We start from the raw sequence: 18,359 nt of genomic DNA, 5'->3' as shown, positions 1-18,359 counted from the left end.
GTGTCCGAACACCTCTCCCAGCCCAGCCCTGCCACGGGGCTGCCTGGAGACTCTGCCACATCTCCGTAGCCCAGGGATGAGTGAAGGCCTTTCCAAGGCGGTCCCAGAGCCTGAGACCCCTTTGGAGAGGTGATGCTTTGGGGGTATCGCTCAGTGCCAGCGTGGAGCTGGGCGATAGGTTTCCTGGGCACTGTCTCAGGCAGACTAGGGCCGTCTGCAAGTGGCTTTAAAGCTCCTGGAGAGTCTGGGCCAAATGCAGACCTCTTCTCCCCACCTCCTCCAATATCCCCTGCACCCGAATCTCCTGTGCCCCAGGTCTGGGAGCTGCCCTCGGGTATACCCCGCCCTGTCCCATGCCTACCAATGCCGCTGCCATCAGCCCCACTCCATGCACATGGCTCGTGTCCAAGCTGCACAATGGGCCGACGGGTTATTTAAGCGAGCTGGCGGCCGCACCATGCTGCTTGCCAATGGTTTCCACTCTCCTTCTCCTCCCCTCGGGTGCAGGAGGCATTGCCCCATGCCTCTGCTTCGCAGCTCCAGCAGATCAACCCCTCCTCCCTCCAGTTACCCCGCCATGCTCCTGGGAGCCGGGTGTAGGGCTGGCAGCTGTGGAGTGGCCGGGGTGACGTGCCACAGCAGATTGGGATGGGGATGGGTAGCATGGTGGCAGGGAGAGCCAGGAGCAGAGCAGCAGAGCGGGGCGGGGGGTACAGGGCAGGGAGCTGCTCTCCATGCTGCCTGGCCACGTGCATGCATGTGGCACCCCTGCATCCTCTGCCCCGCAGCCCCAAGATGCTGCCTGCCTGCAAAGGGGAACCTGCCGCTTCCCATGGATCCCTGCACGATGCTGTGAATCCAGGACAAATGCTGTCCCGGAGTCCTGCAGCCCGGGACTGGGACTTGAGGTTCCCATCGTGGGACCATCCCATGCCGGAGGATTGGAAAAGGGCCAACGTGGTCCCCATTTTCAGAAAGGGGAGGAAGGAGGACCCGGGCAACTACAGGGCAGTCAGTCTCACCTCCATCCTTGGCAAAGTCTTTGAAAAAATTATCAAGGCTCACATTTGTGAGAGCCCGGCAGGACAAATTATGCTGAGGGGAAACCAGCACGGGTTTGTGGCGGGCAGATCGTGCCTGACCAATCTAGTTTCTTTGTATGACCAGGTTATGAAACGCCTGGAAGCAGGAGGAGGGGCGGATGTCGTATACTTAGACTTCAGGAAGGTCTTCGATACGGTATCCCACCCCATACTGGTGAACAAGCTAAGAGGCTGTGACTTGGATGACTGCACAGTCCGGTGGGTGGCGAATTGGCTAGAGGGTCGCACCCAGAGAGTCGTGGTGGATGGGTCGGTCTCGACCTGGAAGGGTGTGGGCAGTGGGGTCCCGCAGGGCTCGGTCCTTGGACCGATACTCTTTAACGTCTTCATCAGCGACTTGGACGAGGGAGTCAAATGTACTCTGTCCAAGTTTGCGGATGACACAAAGCTATGGGGAGAAGTGGACACGCCGGAGGGCAGGGAACAGCTGCAGGCAGACCTGGACAGGTTGGACAAGTGGGCAGAAAACAACAGGATGCAGTTCAACAAGGAGAAATGCAAAGTGCTGCACCTAGGGAGGAAAAATGTCCAGCACACCTACAGCCTAGGGAATGACCTGCTGGGTGGCACGGAAGCAGAAAGGGATCTCGGAGTCCTAGTGGACTCCGAGCCGGCAGTGTGATGAAGCCATCAGAAAAGCTAACAGCACTTTATTGTGCATCAGCAGATGCATGACGAATAGGTCCAGGGAGGTGATACTTCCCCTCTATCGGGCACTGGTCAGACCGCAGTTGGAGTACTGCGTGCAATTCTGGGCGCCGCACTTCAAGAGGGATGCAGATAACCTGGAGAGGGTCCAGAGAAGGGCAACTCGTATGGTTAAGGGCCTGCAGACCAAGCCCTACGAGGAGAGACTAGAGAACCTGGACCTTTTCAGCCTCCGCAAGAGAAGGTTGAGAGGTGACCTTGTGGCTGCCTATAAGTTCATCCCGGGGGCACAGAAGGGAATTGGTGAGTATTTATTCACCAAGGCGCCCCCGGGGGTTACAAGAAACAATGGCCACAAGCTAGCAGAGAGCAGATTTAGACTGGACATTAGGAAGAACTTCTTCACAGTTCGAGTGGCCAAGGTGTGGAACGGGCTCCCAAGGGAGGTGGTGCTCTCCCCTACCCTGGGGGTCTTCAAGAGGAGGTTAGACGAGTATCTAGCTGGGGTCATCTAGACCCAGCACTCTTTCCTGCCTATGCAGGGGGTCGGACTCGATGATCTATTGAGGTCCCTTCCGACCCTAGCATCTATGAATCTATGAATCATGAATCTATGCCAATAGGGACAGGCAGTCTCCCTACCCAGGCCCCAGACCTCTCCATCACAGGCCCACGGTGGTGGGTCTTGACTTGAGTCTGCTCCACGCGAACATCACGGGTCTGGATGTGGGCGGGTACAAACAATGAGATTTATTGGATCAGCACCAGGGTCGGGGCAGGTGGAGGAGGGACCGGGTCTGCTCAGCGGGGAAGGAGGCAGAACTGGTAGGGCCGGGGGATGTTGCCCAAGCCGCTGGACTCGGGGGTGATGTCGATGTCCCGGGAGTCCATCAGCGGCTTGAGATTGAAGCTCTGGAGGATGGAGGTGAGGAAGATGAAGAGCTCCATGACGGCCAGGCCCTCGCCCAGGCACACCCGCTTCCCTGCGAGAGAGGGCCCGGGTTGGCAGGAGACCACCGCCGGGAGCAGACCCCTGGCCCCGTCGCCTGCTCCCACCCCCATTCTTCCAGCAGAGAAGAGGACCCACCATCCCACCGGCTCCCCCCGCTCAGCCGTACCTGCGGAGAAGGCCATGAAAGCGTCGTTCTTCTTGAACCGCCCGTTCTTGTCCAAAAAGTGCCCGGGGTCGAAGGTGTTGGGGTTCTTGAACTGGCTGGGGTCGAACTGGGACGTGCAGAGCAGGGGGATGATGTTCATGTCCTGGGAGGGGGGCAGCGGGGGTCAGTGCCAGGGCTGGGGGTCAGGTAGAGGAGGCGGGGTAGAGAGAAGGGGTGGGGCCAGGACTGCAAGCTAGAGCGGCCCCCGGGTTGCCAAGCCCCACCTTGGGGATGTGGTAGCCCCGAAACTCGATGTCACGGGTGACGGTGTGGGGCACGCCCATGGGCACGATGTCGGCGAAGCGCTGGATCTCATGGATGACGGCGTCCGTGTAGGGCATGCGGGCCCGGTCCTCCATGCAGGGGCTGCGGTTGGGGCCAATGACCCGGTCGATCTCCTCGTGCAGCTTCTCTGCGGGCGCAGCAGCAGGGCTGAGGCGGTCAGCTCCCATCTGGGGGGCTCCGCGCCCACCCACCCTCCCTGCCCCTGGGCACGTGGCCGCCAGGGCTCGCCCCACACCCACCTTCCACCTCGGGGTGCCGGAGCAGGATCCGCAGCCCGTACTTCAGGGTGGAGCTGACGGTCTCGGTGCCGGCGAAGAACAGGTTCACCGTGGTCTTGGACATGGTCTCCTCGGTGAAGTGCGTGTCGGGGTTGTTCTTTTCCTGGAATGCCCAGATGGTCAGGGCCATGACGTGTGCTTGTGCATGTGTGTGCATATATGTGCATGCGTGTGGATGAGTGCATGTATGCATACGTGCATGTGTATGCATATACATGCAGCCGTGTGTACAAATGCGCATGTGTAGATATATGCATGCATGTGTGTGCACGCACATGCATGTGCATGTGTGTATGCACATGCATGTGCATGTGTGTGCATACATGTGCGTGCATCTGTGTGTGCATGTGTACATATGTGTGCATGTGTAAATATATGCATGCATGTTTGTGCAGGTGTGTGCGTGCATGTAAGCATATGTGCGTGTGTGCACGCATGCATGCATGTGTATGCATGTAAATGCATGTCTGCATATGCATGTACAAGCATGTGTGTGCATCTGTGTGCTGGTACATGTGTGCACCCATGTACGCACGTGTGCATGCATGCCCATGTGTGTACACGCGTGGCCACTGGCTTGGCCAATCCCATCTGGAACAAGGGATCTGCAGTAGGCATGATCATGGATTTTTCTGTCTGCTTTCCATCTCAAAAATTCAGGGAACTGGTGTCCCCCGTGCCCCCCCCCCCATCGTTTTGGGCTGAGCACAGAAGGGAAAGATCCCCAGATTTTCCACGCACTTGGACATCCCCTTGAGGTCTCAGCTGAGGAGGGCACCAACCTACTACTGCTGCTGCGGCCCAGGGCTGCACTCTGGGTAATTAGCGGGAGGCTCACCTGCTCCAGTTTGATGAGGAAGCAGTCGATGAAGTCCCGCGGGTTGTTGGGATCCAGCGTCTCCTTGTTGAGCCGCAGCCGCTCCCCGACAAACTCCGCCAGCTTCAGGTAGTTCTTGTAGATCTGCCTGTGGGGCCCGGGGACGTGGCGCATGATCTTGGGGAAGGTGAAGAGCAGCTGGGAATGACAGCAGTGAGAGTGAGGATGGGCTGGGAGGGACCGTGGGGCAGTGGCTCAGGGACCTGGAAAGACAAGTCCTCTTTGGTCTGGGCCCAAACAACCACCTGGATGTGTTCGATCAGCTAAAACGCTGGGTTCAAAGACACGTTTCATAGACTCATAGACAACGGGGGTGGGCAGGGAGCTCCGGAGGTCACACCTAGTGCAACCCCCTGCTCCAAGCAGGACCAGCCCCAACTACATCATCCCAGCCGAGGCTTTGTCTACCCGGGTCTTCAAAACCTCCAAGGACGGAGAGTCCACCACCTCTCTGGGTAACCTGTTCCAGTGCTTTGCTACCCTCCTCATGCCAAAGTTTTTCCTGATATCCAGCCTCAACTTCCCTTGCTGCAACTTGAGCCCATTGCTCCTTGTCCTGTCATCTGCCCCCGCTGAGACCAGTCCAGCTCCATCCTTTGCTGCCCCCCTGCAGGGAGTTGAAGGCTGCTATTCAATCCCTCCCCTAGTTTTCTCCAGACTAAATCAGCCCAGTTCCCTCAGCCTCAAGTCCTGTCCCCCAGCCCCTGAATCATTTTCATTGCCCTCCACTGGACTCTCTTCAACTTGACCACATCCTTTCTGTAGTGGGGGCCACAGCTGGACACAGGACTCCAGATGTGGCCTCCCCAGTGCTGAATAGAGGGGAAGAATCACTGCCCTCGACCTGCTGGCACCGCTCCTCCAATGCAGCCCAGGATGCTGTTAGCCAACAAGGGCACACTGCTGGCTCATATCCAGCTTCTTGTCCCCTGTCCTCCCAGGTCCTTTTCTGCAGAGCTGCTGCCCAGCCCGTCACCCCCAGCCTGCACCGGTGCAGGGCATTGCTCCATCCTAAGTGCAGGACTTTGCTCTTGTCCTTGTTGAACCTCATGAGATTTATTTTGGCCCAATCCTCCGATTTGTCCATGTCACTCTGAATCCTAGCCCCGTCCTTCAGTGTATCTACTACACCCCGCAGCTTGCATGTAGCTTTTCCAGATTTTGGGGCTCTATTAAATCAGACTAGAAGGGAACATGGCAATTCACATCAGATGAGAATGCCCCCAGTGCAGCATCAGTCTGAGCCTGGGCAGAGGGGCAAGACCCTTTAGCCAGGACCCTGCGTCCCTGAGCATTGGCACAGCCCAGACCCCATCCCCAGCCTGCACCCAGTGCCTCTGAGGGAGGTTTAACACCCCCCCCCCCGACCCCTGTAGCAGAAAGGTGGCGGCAACCAGCAAAGCCCAGCAGCCTGGATAACCCCCATAGCAGAGCACAGGCATGGTGATGCCTAGATCACCCCGCACCAGTGTCCATTTTGGGAGCTTGCATAAAATCAAACTAGAAGGAAATGTTGCAATTAAAAACCTCCTGGGTTAATTAAGATCAGTGAATGAGACGAACTCAACTGTGACCTTCAGCACAGAGCAGTTGGCCACCTCTGCAGACCCTTTGCTGGCCTCTGCCTCGCCTGACTCCAGAGCTGCCTTTGGATTTGCCTCGGATTTGAACTCAAAGTTTTTGCCCATCTAAGAACCGGGGTGATACTGTTCCTCGCACACAGCAAATGCTTCCACCCCAGGGAGATTTCTTTGACCCCCCCTTCAGCCATCAGGGAGTCACTGGGGTCATTAAATGCAGTGAATGACATAAGCTAAATCATGACCTCTCATGTGGAGCAGCTTGCTACCTCTGCAAGCCCTTCACCTCTTGCTGAGCCTGGCAGGGCTGAGCAGGGAGGCAGCGCCGGGGCATTGGTGTCTCCCTGTGTGCGTGGGGGGAGGATTTCCAGAGTTGGTACCTATGGAGGGTACCCTGTGCCATGCTGGGGGGGTCTGTGCCCCCCCCCCGGCTCACCTGCCCCCAGGTAGAGCTCATCAGCTTCCAGTTGCTGTTGATGAGGCCCATGAGGGTGAGGAACTGGTGGTCCGTGTACTCGAAGCGGTCGCCGAAGACCAAGGTGCAGATGATGTTGGAGCCTGCGCAGCTCAGGAAGAATGTGGGGTCGAAGGGCTGGCCTGAGAGGGGCAGGGAGAGGGGGGCATTAACAACCTCCACTGCCAAGTTGCCTGGGGCTGACCTCAGTGCTCAGGTCCGGCCCCCAGCCTGGAGGAGCCCAGACTGGGGGGCCCCGGGGGCTCTCTGCCCCGTACCCACCGTTGGTCTTACGCAACTCTGCAACAAGGATCTGGGCCTCCTCCTTGATGCGCTCCTCGATGCTGCGCTTGCCCATGCCGAAGTTTTTGAAGGTGGTGATGGCGAAGCGCCGGAGCTGGCGCCAGCGCTCGCCGGTGCCGTACACGATGCCTGGCACATGGGATGCACGTGAGACCAGGGTGGAGGGGGCTGGAGCATGTCCTCTGCCCCCATGGCCACCTGCACACATGCAGCCTTGCCCTAGTGGCCAGGTCGCTGCCCCCCGTGGCTCCAGGTCTGGTCTGGCAGCTCCATCATAGGGTGGGGGTAGATTTCAGACCAGCTCGGTGCTCCCTGGTCTGGTACCGTCCTCGTGGGCACTGTGGCTCTGGCCACTAGACCCCCACTCCCCTCCCCTAGGAAGAGAACCCAGGAATCCAGCATGCCCAGCCCCCTCCACTCCAATGCCCGCCAGGCCTCACTCCCTGTCCCTGAGAGGGGAACCAAGCTCCTGACTTCCCTCCTGCCCCCCGAGCCCTGGATCACATTTATTCCCTGAAGAGGAAGCCTGGCTGCAGCGAGACCTGCTTCACGCTGCCGGGCTGGAGCCTGGCTCTGCAAAAACCCCGGAGCTGGGACACTTTAAACAGCCAGCGTGGTAAAACAAGTCAGCCAGGCGTGCATGCCTGTATGTGCATGTGTGTGTGCGTGCACACGTGCATGCAATTATGTGCATGCATGTGTCTTTGCTTGCATGTGCATGTACATGTGTGAACTTGTGTCTGTGTGCTTGCATATGTGTGTGCATGCTTGACTGTGCATGTATGTGCGCACATGTGTGTACTTGCATGTGTGTCTCTGTGTTAGTGTGTGTGTGTGCGTGCACGCTAGCACATCTGGGTGTGTGTCTGTATGCTTGCATGTGCATATGTGTGCACGTATGTGTGGTTGCATGTGTGTCTGTGTATATGTATGTGGGTCTGTGTGTTGGTATGTGCGTGTGCGCGCTAGCATGTGCATGTCTGTGTGCCTGTTTGTGCATGTCTGTGTGGTTGCATGTGCATGTGTGTCCACACACGTGTGCTTGTGTGTGTGTGTGTGTTGTGCACGCATACGTGTCCATGCACAGCCTCACCATTTCCGTTGCTCCACATCTGCACAGCTGGGAAGTCCCCGCGGCCACTGAACACCTCGGCCTTGTCAATCAGGGCTTCCTTCAGTGCCTGGTAGCCCGAGAGCACGATGCAGGGCCGGGAGCCCAGGTGGAAGGTGTACATGGGGCCGTACGTCTCACTAAGCTGTGGAGGCAGCAGGAGGGCATGGGGTTAACCCAGGGCAGCGGGGGCATGCCCCCCAGGGCCCAGTGCAGCCCCTTCAGGCCCTGCTCACCTTCCGGAGGGACGGGATCAGGTCCTTGACATCCACCTGCAGCATGTTGCCGAGGAAGGGGATCGGGGGAGGTCCGGGGGGCAGATGGCTCCATCGCCTCTTCTTCCAGGAGGAGAAGAGCAGCAGGCAGGAGACAAACATCAGCAGGATGATGCTCGAGGTCCCACTGAAATCCATCCTGGAGCTGGAGCTGGAGCTGGAGCTGGAGCCGTCCCACTGAGCCCGTCTATATAGCACCAGGGCCGTGCTGATAACCATCAGGTCGCGTGACAGCTGTGCAATCACCACGGGGCCCTGTGCAGGCAGGAGGGGAAGCAAAGCCAGAGCCAAGCCCTCTGGCTCAGGGGCTTGTGGGTAGCGCCTCAGGTCCAGGATGCCACAAGGCACCGGTGACCACCTTGAGAAGCCCCCGGTGCCCATGTGCCAGGGCCTGGGCTGAGCCAGGCGGTGAGGGGAGACGTCACCCATCAGCACCAAACCTTCCCAGATGAAATGCATTCAGGCCCCCTCCAAATGTCCAGCCCGCTTGGTGCACAGGAACATAATAGCAGCCGTGTGCTGGGTCAGACCTGGGGTCCATCCTGCCCGGTGCCGTGTCCCAGAGAGCGCCGCTGGATGGAAGAGCGATGGGGTCCGAGCAGGGTTTACCCCCATTCCTCTCCCCCTCACAGCCATCGAGGGTCCAGGATGTTGTGACCCCAAGACCATGCCCCGCACTCCTGCGCCCCACCGCCCCCGATGCCCCTTTCTCCCAAGCATGGCCCCAGACCCCAGGTGGATCTGTCTGGACTCTCTGCTCCCCCCTGTGTCCCCCACAAGCTCCCCCCTTTCATCCCATGCAGGGGGGGAAATGTTCATCCTGGTGTTGGCATTAAACTGCCGGCCTGCTCATTTCATGCCGTGACCCCTTGCTCTGGGAAGAGCCAGCCAGGAATTGATCCCCAGGGACTTTCTCTTGGCCATTTAGCACAGCCAAGGCACGGACGGGGGCGACCACAGCTCCAGGATGCTGGCCTGGAAACATGGGAGGAGAGGATGGGGGCAAAAGGAAGGGGCACATGTCCAAGGCTGCGGTGCAGGTATGTGGGGGGGGGCGGGGGTCCAGGATGTTGTGGGGGGCAGGAGTCTGGACAAGGTGACTCCAAGGATCCTCGCAGCCTTGTTCTCTGCATAGCCTTGGCCCCTTCAAAGCAACTGCCTCTGCTGCATGTTGAGAGAGTCTCACCAGGTTAATCCAGGCGTCCCTGAGAGAACCAGCACCCTCAGCCCATAGCAGAGCCCGGGGCCCCAGGGAGCAGCGATTCCTTCCCCAGCCTGGAGGCCATAGTGGGGGAGATCCAGGCTTTTGGCAATAGCTGCCCAGGCAATGATATCATCTCTGTGCCTGTGAGGTCATGGCCTTGGAAGGGGGTGGGGTCATTCACCTCCCAGTATGTGCTGTGTTGGTGGCCACAGGTCAGGCAAGGTGGGGGGGGGCAATGCCAGGCATTGATTGCCCTTGTCATTGGTTAATGATAAACCAGCCCATGCCCTGGCACCCCGGGCACCCACAGCAACTCAACAGAGATACTAGCTCCCCTGCAGGGACCCTCAACGATGGTGCCAACAGCAAGGCCTGGGTATCTCTGCCCCAAGGACTATGCCCTGCCCACAATGCAATCCCATGCAATTATCCCCCACCCCCATGCTGTTTCATGAGCTCGGGGCCCACAAGATGGGGCTGGGAACATGCCCAGAGCAGGGGCAGCACCGGGTAAGGAGCCCAGGAGGTCGGCTCACAGCTCTGCTCCGTGCCAGGGGTGTGGAGCTGGTGGCACACGTCAGCTGTGTTTTAATGAGCCAAGGTAAGGAATGAGCTAGGGCACGAAGCGCCTGATTGCCCGGGCCCTAGGGGCAGCATGGGGCAGGCGTCCGGGGGCCAAGTGGGGCGCCCAGTCCAAGCAGCAGGGAGGCCGCTGGGTGCTCTCCGTGGTCCTGAACCTCCAGCACCCAGCCAAGATGGCCCCTTGACCTGCCCAGCCCTCTCCAGCTCCCCTCATCCTGTCCTGGCCCCCGGGATGACCACTGGTGAGGGCAGGGGGAGGTGGACACGAGTGCTTCAAGTGGGAATGCAGCGGGGGTATTAATAGGGATGATGGAAGTCAGCCCAGGAAGCTCAGAGGAGCTCTGGGAGACCTAGGGACAGGCATCCGCCAGGTCTATAGCAATGTGAGGGGTGGGCTCAGGCCTGTTCCAGACAGGGGGGGCTCCCTGGGAATGCAGCTCCAGAGCTGGTATCGGGGTGCAGCTGGAGTGGGCTCTGGCCGATCAAAGCCTGAGCCAGAGCAGCCCTCTCTGCACTGGGCAATAGGAGAGAGCAAGGGCCTTGAAGCCTCCACATGTGGATGACAGAACCAGGCCCCGGGCTGCTGAAGTGGAAGGAGCCCCCTTGCCCCTGAAGCACCCCATGGCCATGAACCACAGCGCTGGGCTCGGGAAGGGGCAGGGCAGGCGGGCCAAGGCCGCAGCAGCTGGAGCTCATTACTGAGTAACCAGGTACCTTTGCACAGCAGCTCCCCTCCTGGAGCCGCTGCCCACTGGCTCCATGCCCTGGAATCTGGCTGAGGCTGCCAGCTCGCTGGGGCGCATATCTGTCTTGCCCAGCCGCTGATGAAGGGGGTCTGTGGAGGGCCAGTCCCATCTGCTGAGATGCATCTGCCCTGTTGGATGCGTCTATGGCCCCCAGGACGGAAACACGAGGGAAAAACAAAGGCACGGGCCACGGGGTCCTGCGAACCAGGGCTTTAGTGGACAGTCTTTGCTTTATCAATGAGATGAGCCCCTTCCCCTTGCACCCGCTGCCTGCAAGAAAGCTCCTTGGTCTATCCCAAACCCAGGTCAGAAATGCAAACTCCCAGGGGCTGCCCCTGCTTGGCGGAGGCCCCCGGCCTCTTCTTGGCCCAGCACCACTGGCCCAATGGAGCAAAGTGCAGCTGGGGGGGAGGTGCTGGGTGTGAGCATGAGGCACGGTCACTTCCTGACTGAGCCACGTCAGGTCAAAGCCCCCGAAGCCTGGGTGCTTGAGTGCTCGGGCAGCCGGGTCTCGTCAAGATGGAGCTCAACGGGGGTGCCCAGCAGAACTCGTAGGCTGGCTGCCTGTGTGCGAAGACAGGAAGGGGAGAGGCCCCGGGGCCTATGGCTGTGGTCATTTGTATCTTCCAGGGTTCACCGTCACAGGGAGCCCAGACACCTGCGGTAGGGAGCTGGGCATCACTGGTGTTACCTCCCCGGCTCAGCTTCTTATGACGTCAGCGCCATTAATCTTCCCTGACCCGGCTTCTTATGACATCAGAGCTGTTACTTCCTCCAGTCTAGCTCCTCGTGACATCAGTGCCCCTCCGACTCAGCTTCTTATGACATCAGAGCTGTTGCCTCCCCAACGTTGATCTTTATGGCATCAGTGCCATGACCGGCTGTGATCCGCCTCCCCACAGAGCCTCGCTGCTCGGGGGGCTGTGTCCTGTGAGCTGGGCTGACCAGAGCAGGGACACCACTGGGCTGGCATTTCAGGCTTCTCCTTTAGCTCTTTGCCATGTCTCTCCTGGACTGGCTGCCACTGCGCTCACTTTTCCTGCACTCGGGGTCTGGGGCCTGGATTGGCCTCTTCACCCTGGCTCCTCATCAGCATCCTTCTGTCCTCTGGGTCTTTGGGCTTGATGACAGCGGTCCAGAGAGCCCCTTCTCCAGGCCCAGCCACCTGTCTCCCCTCCCTCCATGCCTCTCTCCTCAAACATCCATTGCATCCCTTCTACGCACAGCCAGCCACCCACCTGCATGTATACGCACCCCGGCACCCCCCATGCCCTACCCCACCCACCCCCATGCACACCCACCCTCCCATAGATACAGCAGAAGACTTCCAGCCCCTTGAGCCCCTTGTCCCACCCCCCAGCAGGCCAGCACAGCACGAGTCTCACCACTGTGCCTTTGCCAGGGCTGCCGTGGCCAGAGGGCCGGCTAGCGGGGGGCCAGGCGCAGTAGGAAGGGGCGCGGGATGTTGCCAAAACCGCTGACGTCAGGGGTGAGGTCGAGCTGGCTGACGCCTGGTGCGTGCTGCAGGTGGAAGTTCTGCAAGATGGCCGTCAGGAACAGAAAGAGCTGCATGCGGGCCAGGCTCTCGCCGATGCACATCCGCTTCCCTGGGGGCACAAGGCTACGGTCAGGGCACAGAGCGAACCCCAGCTCTGCCGCACACTCTCAGTGCCACCCTGGGTACCTCGCCTAACCCTCCCCCAGATCCCCTGGAGGCTCCTCCGCTTGGGTCCTACCTGCTGAGAAGGCCATGAAGGCTTCGTTTTTCTTGACAGCCCCTTTGTCATCCAGGAAGTGCTCAGGGTCGAACACCTCCGGGTTCTTGAAATGCTTGGGGTCACGGAGCACAGAGCTCAGCATGGGGTAGACCGTGCAGCCCTGTGGGGAGGAGCAACCACACCGGTGAGATCAGGGGGACCGGATAGCCCACGGTGGGCGCCGGCAGGGAATGGAGACTGATCCAGGCCGTCTGACTGGGAATGCATAGCTGAAAACATTTGATTAGCTTCCCAAATGAGCTATTATTGTACTCATTTGCATACCACGCACACCTCCCCCTGCCCCCCAGTGATACAGCTTTAACCATCAGCAATTCCAGCGATCATGAACGTGAGCTCCAATGAACGTGAGCCAGCCGTGAGATGCTGGAGCCAGCCGGGCTAACAATACCCTGGCATGCGTCACTCGATGCATCTCCAGCAAAACCAAGGAGGTGATCTGCTCTACGCTGCACTGGTCAGGCCACAGCTGGAGTACTGCATCCAGTTCTGGGCACCACACTTCAACAAGGACTTGGTAAAGCTTGAGAGAGTCCAGAGAAGAGTCACTCGTATGATCAGAGACTTGCATGGCAAGCCATATGAGGAAAGGATGAGGGACCTGGACTCTTCAGCCTGAAGAAGAGAAGGCTGAGAGGGGACTTGGTAGCAGCTTGCCGCTACACCAGGGCAGTACATCAGGGGCTCGGTGAACGACTATTCACCAGGGCACCCTTGGGAAAAACCAGGAGAAATGGCCACAAAGACCATTTCAGGCTCAACATTAGGAAAAACTTCTTCACAGTTGGGGTGTCCAGACTGTGGAATAAGCTCCCTCCATGGGTAGTGCAATCGCCTCCCCTGGAAATCTTCAAGAGGAGACTGGATGGTCACCTTCCTGGGGTCACTTGACCCCCAGTTATCTTTCCTGCTTGGTGCGGGGGCTGGACCCGATGATCTTGCGAGGTCCCTTCTAGCCCTATAACCTAGGAAGCTATGAATATAATCTATGAATCCCAAGCAAAAGTCTCAATCCAAACGTCGGCTGGGGAATGGCCCAGCCCCTGCCCGGATGTTTTGCAAGTGAATCCCAACTTAGAAGCAGAGGTGCCCAGGCAGCTGGCTGGGCACAGATGCTGTAGCAATGACGCAGCTGCCCCACGGCCTCATATCGCACATGGCACCCGGAGGGAGGAGCCCCACGTACCTTGGGGATGTGGTAGCCATGGATGTGGGTGTCACAGCTGGGGATGCGGGGTACGCCCAAGGGGAGGAGGTCAATGTAGCGCTGCATCTCATGGATGACGGCATCCATGTAGGGCATCTCTGCCCGGTCCTTGATGGTGGGACCGCGTTCCCGCCCGATCACCCGGTCGATCTCCTCCTGGATCTTCTCTGCCAAGGGATCGAGGGGGTCAGAGGCGCTGCATCCAGCCCCTCTCACAGGGGGCAGAGGCTCGGGAGTCGGGGAGGAAGCGACGTAGCAACCCCTCCGCTCTGCGCCCCAGCAGACCCAAGCCCACCTTCCACGGCCGGATGTTCGAGCAGCACCATGAGGGTGTAGCGGAGGCTGGTGCTGGTGGTCTCCGTCCCGGCGAAGAAGAGGTCGTAGGTGGTCATCATCAGGTTCTCCCTGGTGAACTCTGTCTTGGGGTTCTGCTTCTCCTGGGGGTGGAAACAGGGCATGGACATGGAGCCTCACCAACAGCACAGGGCTGGCACCCCATGGAAGCCAGTTGTGAACTGATTTTCCAAGGGTCTGCCCCCATCACCAGCCCCACCTGCTCCATCTTGAGGAGGAAGGAGTCGATGAAGTCCCGGGGGGCGTTGAGGTCCACAGTGTCCTCATGAGCCCGGACTCTGCTGGCCACGAAGCCCTGGATGGTGGAGATGTTCTGGAAGAAGGTCTGGTGTGGCCCAGGGAGGTGATCCATGAGGGTGGGGAAGACATTGTAGAGCTGGAGGAGAGATCAAGGAGGGGATGTGACCCTGGCAGGGATGAGCCCACCTGTATCCCGGCCCGTGTACCCAAGGTCCCAGCCCCTGCAGCTCCACTGCTCTTGGAGGCTCTTTTTGCACCTGCTGGAGACAGGACAAGGAGGGACCTGGGAAACTCACAATGGGAGAGAGACCAGTCTAGCCACGATAGGGATTGACGCCTGGCCCATGTCACTGAGAGCTGACCAAACATCAGTCACTGGCTCTTGCAACAACCCCCTCCCCCGGCCAGGGGTTGCTGGCCCCATATCTCAGAGGAGGAAAACAAGGCAGGGAGCAGTGAAGGGACATGCCCAGCGGCAGGAGGCCTTTACCTGGCCAGCGACGGAGCTCTCAAGCCGGAAGCTATCGCTGAGCACTCGCAGGACGTGCCGATACTGGCTGTCCTGGTAGTCGAAACGCTCCCCGAACAGGATGTGGCAGATGACATTGGCCGTGGCACAACTGAAGGGGACGGTGGGGTCGAAGGGATGCCCTGCGGTGGGACCAGCCATGGTCTGCCCTGGTCCGCTGAGCCACCCTCCCAGCCCACGCACCCCGTGCCTGTGTGTCCCCATCGTCAGGTGGCGCTGCCTCTCTGGCCCCAGATGCACCCATTCCACCCCACCGCCAGCTTGTCTGCCCATCCTTCTGGCCATCCATCTCCACATGCAGCTACCTACATGTCCCACCTTCATACCGCCACCGAATCGTCCCTCCACCCACCTCTGTGTTTCTGTCCATCCATCCATCCATCCATCCATCCATCCATCCACCCATCTCTTTATTTCTGTCTGTCTGTCTGGTCTATATGTCTATTAATGCTTCTCTCTCTTTCTGCACATCCATCCACGGGAACACCCACCCACACACCTACCCATCCATCCTTTTATCTCTCCCTCCATCTCTGTGGTTCTGCCTTTACATCCAATCCATATCCATTAATATCTCTCTCTCTCTCTCTCTCTCTCTCTCTCTCTCTGTCCATCCATCCCTCCACAGGAAAACCCATCCATGCATCCATCCATCCATGCCATGAGGCTCTCAGTCCTCAGGGTGGGTCCTGCACCTCTGCTCCACCTTGAAGTCCCCATTGAAGCCTATAAATAACAAGGCAGTGGGTGGCCAGGGGGGCTGCAGATGCCACCTAACTCAGACTATGGCAAGGCAGAAAAGGGGGACCCCAGACCCCTCCCTCCACTCGGGGACACCGCAAAGACATGCCTGTGCTTCCACGGGGCAGCCAGGGCTGTCACCCACAGCAACAGAGATGGGGACATGGTGCTGGGGAGGTGAAGCCGCCATCAGCCCCTGCCTCAAACACCCACCGTCCTTGGCCCGCAGCTCCTCCAGCAGGAACTGGGCCTCCTCCTGGATCCGCTCCTCAATGCTCTTCTTGCCCATGCCAAAGTTGCGCAGGGTGGTGAGCGAGAACCGGCGCATCTGCTTCCACCGCTCCCCGTTGCTCATGATGATGCCTGGAGTGGTGGGAATAAGTAGGGAAGAAGGCCAGCTCTCAGGTCCTGATGCCCCTGGGGGGGCAGAAGCAGCATGAAGAAGCCCCAAGCCTGGAACGCCAGGTGGTAGCCGGGCCTTACATCACGGCTGTTCAGGACGCTCCTCGTCCCTCCCAGGCGGGGCGTGCCCATGGAGAAAGCCCACCCCCAGCCCATCAGTGGCCCCGTTCTCTCCCACAGAGACAAGTCCCACATGGGCATCAAGGGAACCTCGTGGCACGCGCCTGGGTACCAGCCATGCTCAGGCCATACCGAGGCCCTTGTTGGTCTTGTCTGCCGAGGGGAAGCTGCCTCGGTCCAAGAACTCCTCGCTACGGTCAACCAGCACTTCCTTCACCACGTCGTAACCATACAGCACCACCACGCGGTCTGAGCCGAAGAACACCGTGAAGATCGGGCCGTAGCGCTCGCTCATCTGTGTAGATGCAAGGCATCGCCATGCGTCTCAGGCCCTGGTCCCAGCCCCAAGCCATGACTTGACCTGTCCACCGTTCCAAATCCGTCTGCCCATTGCTCTTCCACTCCAGCCAGCCATCCACACCCAGGTCCTTACACAGACCCCACCAGGTATGCTTCTGTCAGATTAGACAGAAACCTCACTTATTCATCCTGATAACCCCATCTACTTCTAGCTAGCTAGATAACCATCTCCTATACTCTCATCCATCCATCCATCCATCCATCCATCCATCCATCCATCCATCCATCCATCCACATCTAGGTCCCACTCTATCCCATACACCCACTTTTTTATCAGGTCATCCCCTACCCCCACAGCCCTCTTCCAAGGTCCACATACACAGGTCTTTCCCCACCCTCTGCCTCTGTACACATCCATCCACCCCATGCCCACCAACTGATCCTTCCTGCCCTATAAACCTCTCCCCATGCTTGCCCCCATGTTTTCTGATGGGCTGCAGCTTGAGCATGTGAGTTTGGAGCCTGGAGCAGGGCATATCTCATTAATAAGTAACAGCAAAGCCTGGCTGGCAGACAGATGGGGTGAGCAGGGAAAGGTACATCCCACGCCAGCCCAGTCGCTATGGAAAGATTGCAGTAATTAAGTACCTTTGCTCATTAGGTTATCACCAGCTGGGCAATGAGGCTGGCTTGAGACAAGCCCTGTTTAAAAACAGATGCACTTTGGACTGGGATTGAACCCAGAAGTGCCCCTGCTACTGGCACCAGCACTCTGGAGTAGCTGCCCCATGCTGATCCAAAGTGCAGGGTGGTGGGACCGTGGAAGCAATCCCAGCCCCCGGCCCAGACCACCCCAACCCCTGGCTTGCAAGAAAGACCACTGACCTTGCGGAGGGTCTTTCTTGCATCCTTGACTTTGAGCTGCAGCAGGTTTCCAAGAATGGGCAAGGGCATGGGTCCAGGTGGGGACCGCCTTTCCAGAGGGGGTTTCCTCCAGGCCAGGACCAAGAGGCAGGTGACGCAGAAGGCCAGGACAGCTGTGCTGGCTCCAAGCAGCTCCATGGCAAGCCCTGAAGGGATGGTGTGCTTCCTGCTGCCCAGCCGGGACTGGGCTTTATATCCCACTAAATAGAGGGGTGCAGACACCTGCCAATGAGGTCCTAGCACTGCCACAGAAGTTAGTGTTTAACTAGTTCTTATATAAACCTCTGGAAGGGTATTGGCTAAGGTCGGGAGCATTCATCGCCTCTCCCACTCCAGGGCTGGAGCCCGGGAGGCTCGTCTCCCACTTGGGCTCCTGGGCAGCCACTATAACGGGCCTCTGTGCTCCCAGCTGTGGCTGATGAGAACAGGCTAGCCTTTGTTTCAGCTTCATCACATACTCTCGGGGAGGAGCTGGCATGACATGGAGCCTCCTGCCCTCCAGCTCCATGCGTCCACAGCAGCTCCTCGTCTCTGCTGGGGGAGCAACGGCAGCCCCTGGAAGGTGCTTTCTGCCTCTTTTGCCACTGCTCACACCAGTCGTGTGGACCTTGAGGGAGGCCTGGCAATGTGGACAAGGCTTGGTGCAGCCATGGGCCTGACAGGAACCCTTTTTGGAAGAGCAACCAAATGCCTCCTTTCTGCCCAGCTTCGCTTCCCCCGCGAGAAGGGGTTTGAGAAGCCTGTGTCCAGGACACACATACCCAGCATGGACAGTGTTCCAGCTCATGTCCCCAGGCCCCGAGGAAGCCACAGACCCATGGGGCATTGACCTGGTGCAGGACTCCACTGTGCCTGGGCAGGAAGAAAACTGGGCTCAAGTGACCCCAGCCAGGTAGGCAACAAGCCGCTTCTTAAAGCCCCCCAGGGTAGGAGCCAGCACCACTTCCCTTGGAAGTTGTTTCCAGATCCTAGCCACCCTGACTGTGAAGTAGTTCCTACGGATGTCTAATCTAAACCTGCTCTCCAACAACTTGTGGCCGTTATTCCTTGTTATCCTGGGGGGCGCTGGGGGAAACAAGGTCTCCCCCAAACCCTTCTGGTCCCCCCTAGTGAGTTTATAGACAGTCACCAGGTCCCCCCTCAGCCTTCTCTTGTGAAGGC

At 58.9% G+C, this 18,359-nt stretch overlaps 2 protein-coding genes across 2 annotated transcripts; both read right to left on the bottom strand.

Moving 5' to 3' along the window:
* Window positions 1-2,486: 2,486 nt before the first annotated feature.
* Window positions 2,487-8,756, bottom strand: LOC102574395 (cytochrome P450 2F3). The gene is made up of 9 exons (XM_014597842.3): window positions 8,033-8,756; window positions 7,779-7,941; window positions 6,665-6,814; window positions 6,365-6,525; window positions 4,310-4,486; window positions 3,433-3,574; window positions 3,133-3,320; window positions 2,870-3,011; window positions 2,487-2,734 (listed from the first exon to the last, which is right to left on the bottom strand). Exons 1-9 carry the CDS (start codon window positions 8,528-8,530, stop codon window positions 2,553-2,555), a joined length of 1,803 nt encoding a protein of 600 aa, XP_014453328.2. The 5' UTR covers window positions 8,531-8,756; the 3' UTR covers window positions 2,487-2,552.
* A 3,150-nt stretch (window positions 8,757-11,906) lies between these two features.
* Window positions 11,907-18,330, bottom strand: LOC102576938 (cytochrome P450 2C19). Its single transcript, XM_006268429.4, has 9 exons — window positions 17,160-18,330; window positions 16,107-16,269; window positions 15,666-15,815; window positions 14,673-14,833; window positions 14,142-14,318; window positions 13,884-14,025; window positions 13,568-13,755; window positions 12,340-12,481; window positions 11,907-12,210 (listed from the first exon to the last, which is right to left on the bottom strand). Exons 1-9 carry the CDS (start codon window positions 17,334-17,336, stop codon window positions 12,029-12,031), a joined length of 1,482 nt encoding a protein of 493 aa, XP_006268491.2. The 5' UTR covers window positions 17,337-18,330; the 3' UTR covers window positions 11,907-12,028.
* Between the last annotated feature and the right edge of the window lie 29 nt (window positions 18,331-18,359).

The sequence above is a fragment of the Alligator mississippiensis genome, chromosome 15 (genome assembly GCF_030867095.1).
Source record: "Alligator mississippiensis isolate rAllMis1 chromosome 15, rAllMis1, whole genome shotgun sequence".
In the NCBI taxonomy this organism is placed as follows: domain Eukaryota; kingdom Metazoa; phylum Chordata; order Crocodylia; family Alligatoridae; genus Alligator; species Alligator mississippiensis.
The sequence above is the reverse complement of the archived record's forward strand: the minus strand, read 5'-3'. Positions and strand labels throughout refer to the sequence as shown.

Coding starts and splice junctions, on each gene's coding strand:
- LOC102574395 (XM_014597842.3), bottom strand. CDS start 8,530: ATGCATTTCATCTGGGAAGGTTTGGTGCTGATGGGTGACGTCTCCCCT. Junction 6,526..6,664: donor AGAGTTGCGTAAGACCAACG/GTGGGTACGGGG, acceptor TGCCCCTCTCAG/GCCAGCCCTTCGACCCCACA. Junction 3,012..3,132: donor GGGGCTACCACATCCCCAAG/GTGGGGCTTGGC, acceptor CCCCCCTCCCAG/GACATGAACATCATCCCCCT.
- LOC102576938 (XM_006268429.4), bottom strand. CDS start 17,336: ATGGAGCTGCTTGGAGCCAGCACAGCTGTCCTGGCCTTCTGCGTCACC. Junction 13,756..13,883: donor CGAACATCCGGCCGTGGAAG/GTGGGCTTGGGT, acceptor ATCCCTTGGCAG/AGAAGATCCAGGAGGAGATC. Junction 12,211..12,339: donor CTTCATGGCCTTCTCAGCAG/GTAGGACCCAAG, acceptor TTGTGCCCCCAG/GGAAGCGGATGTGCATCGGC.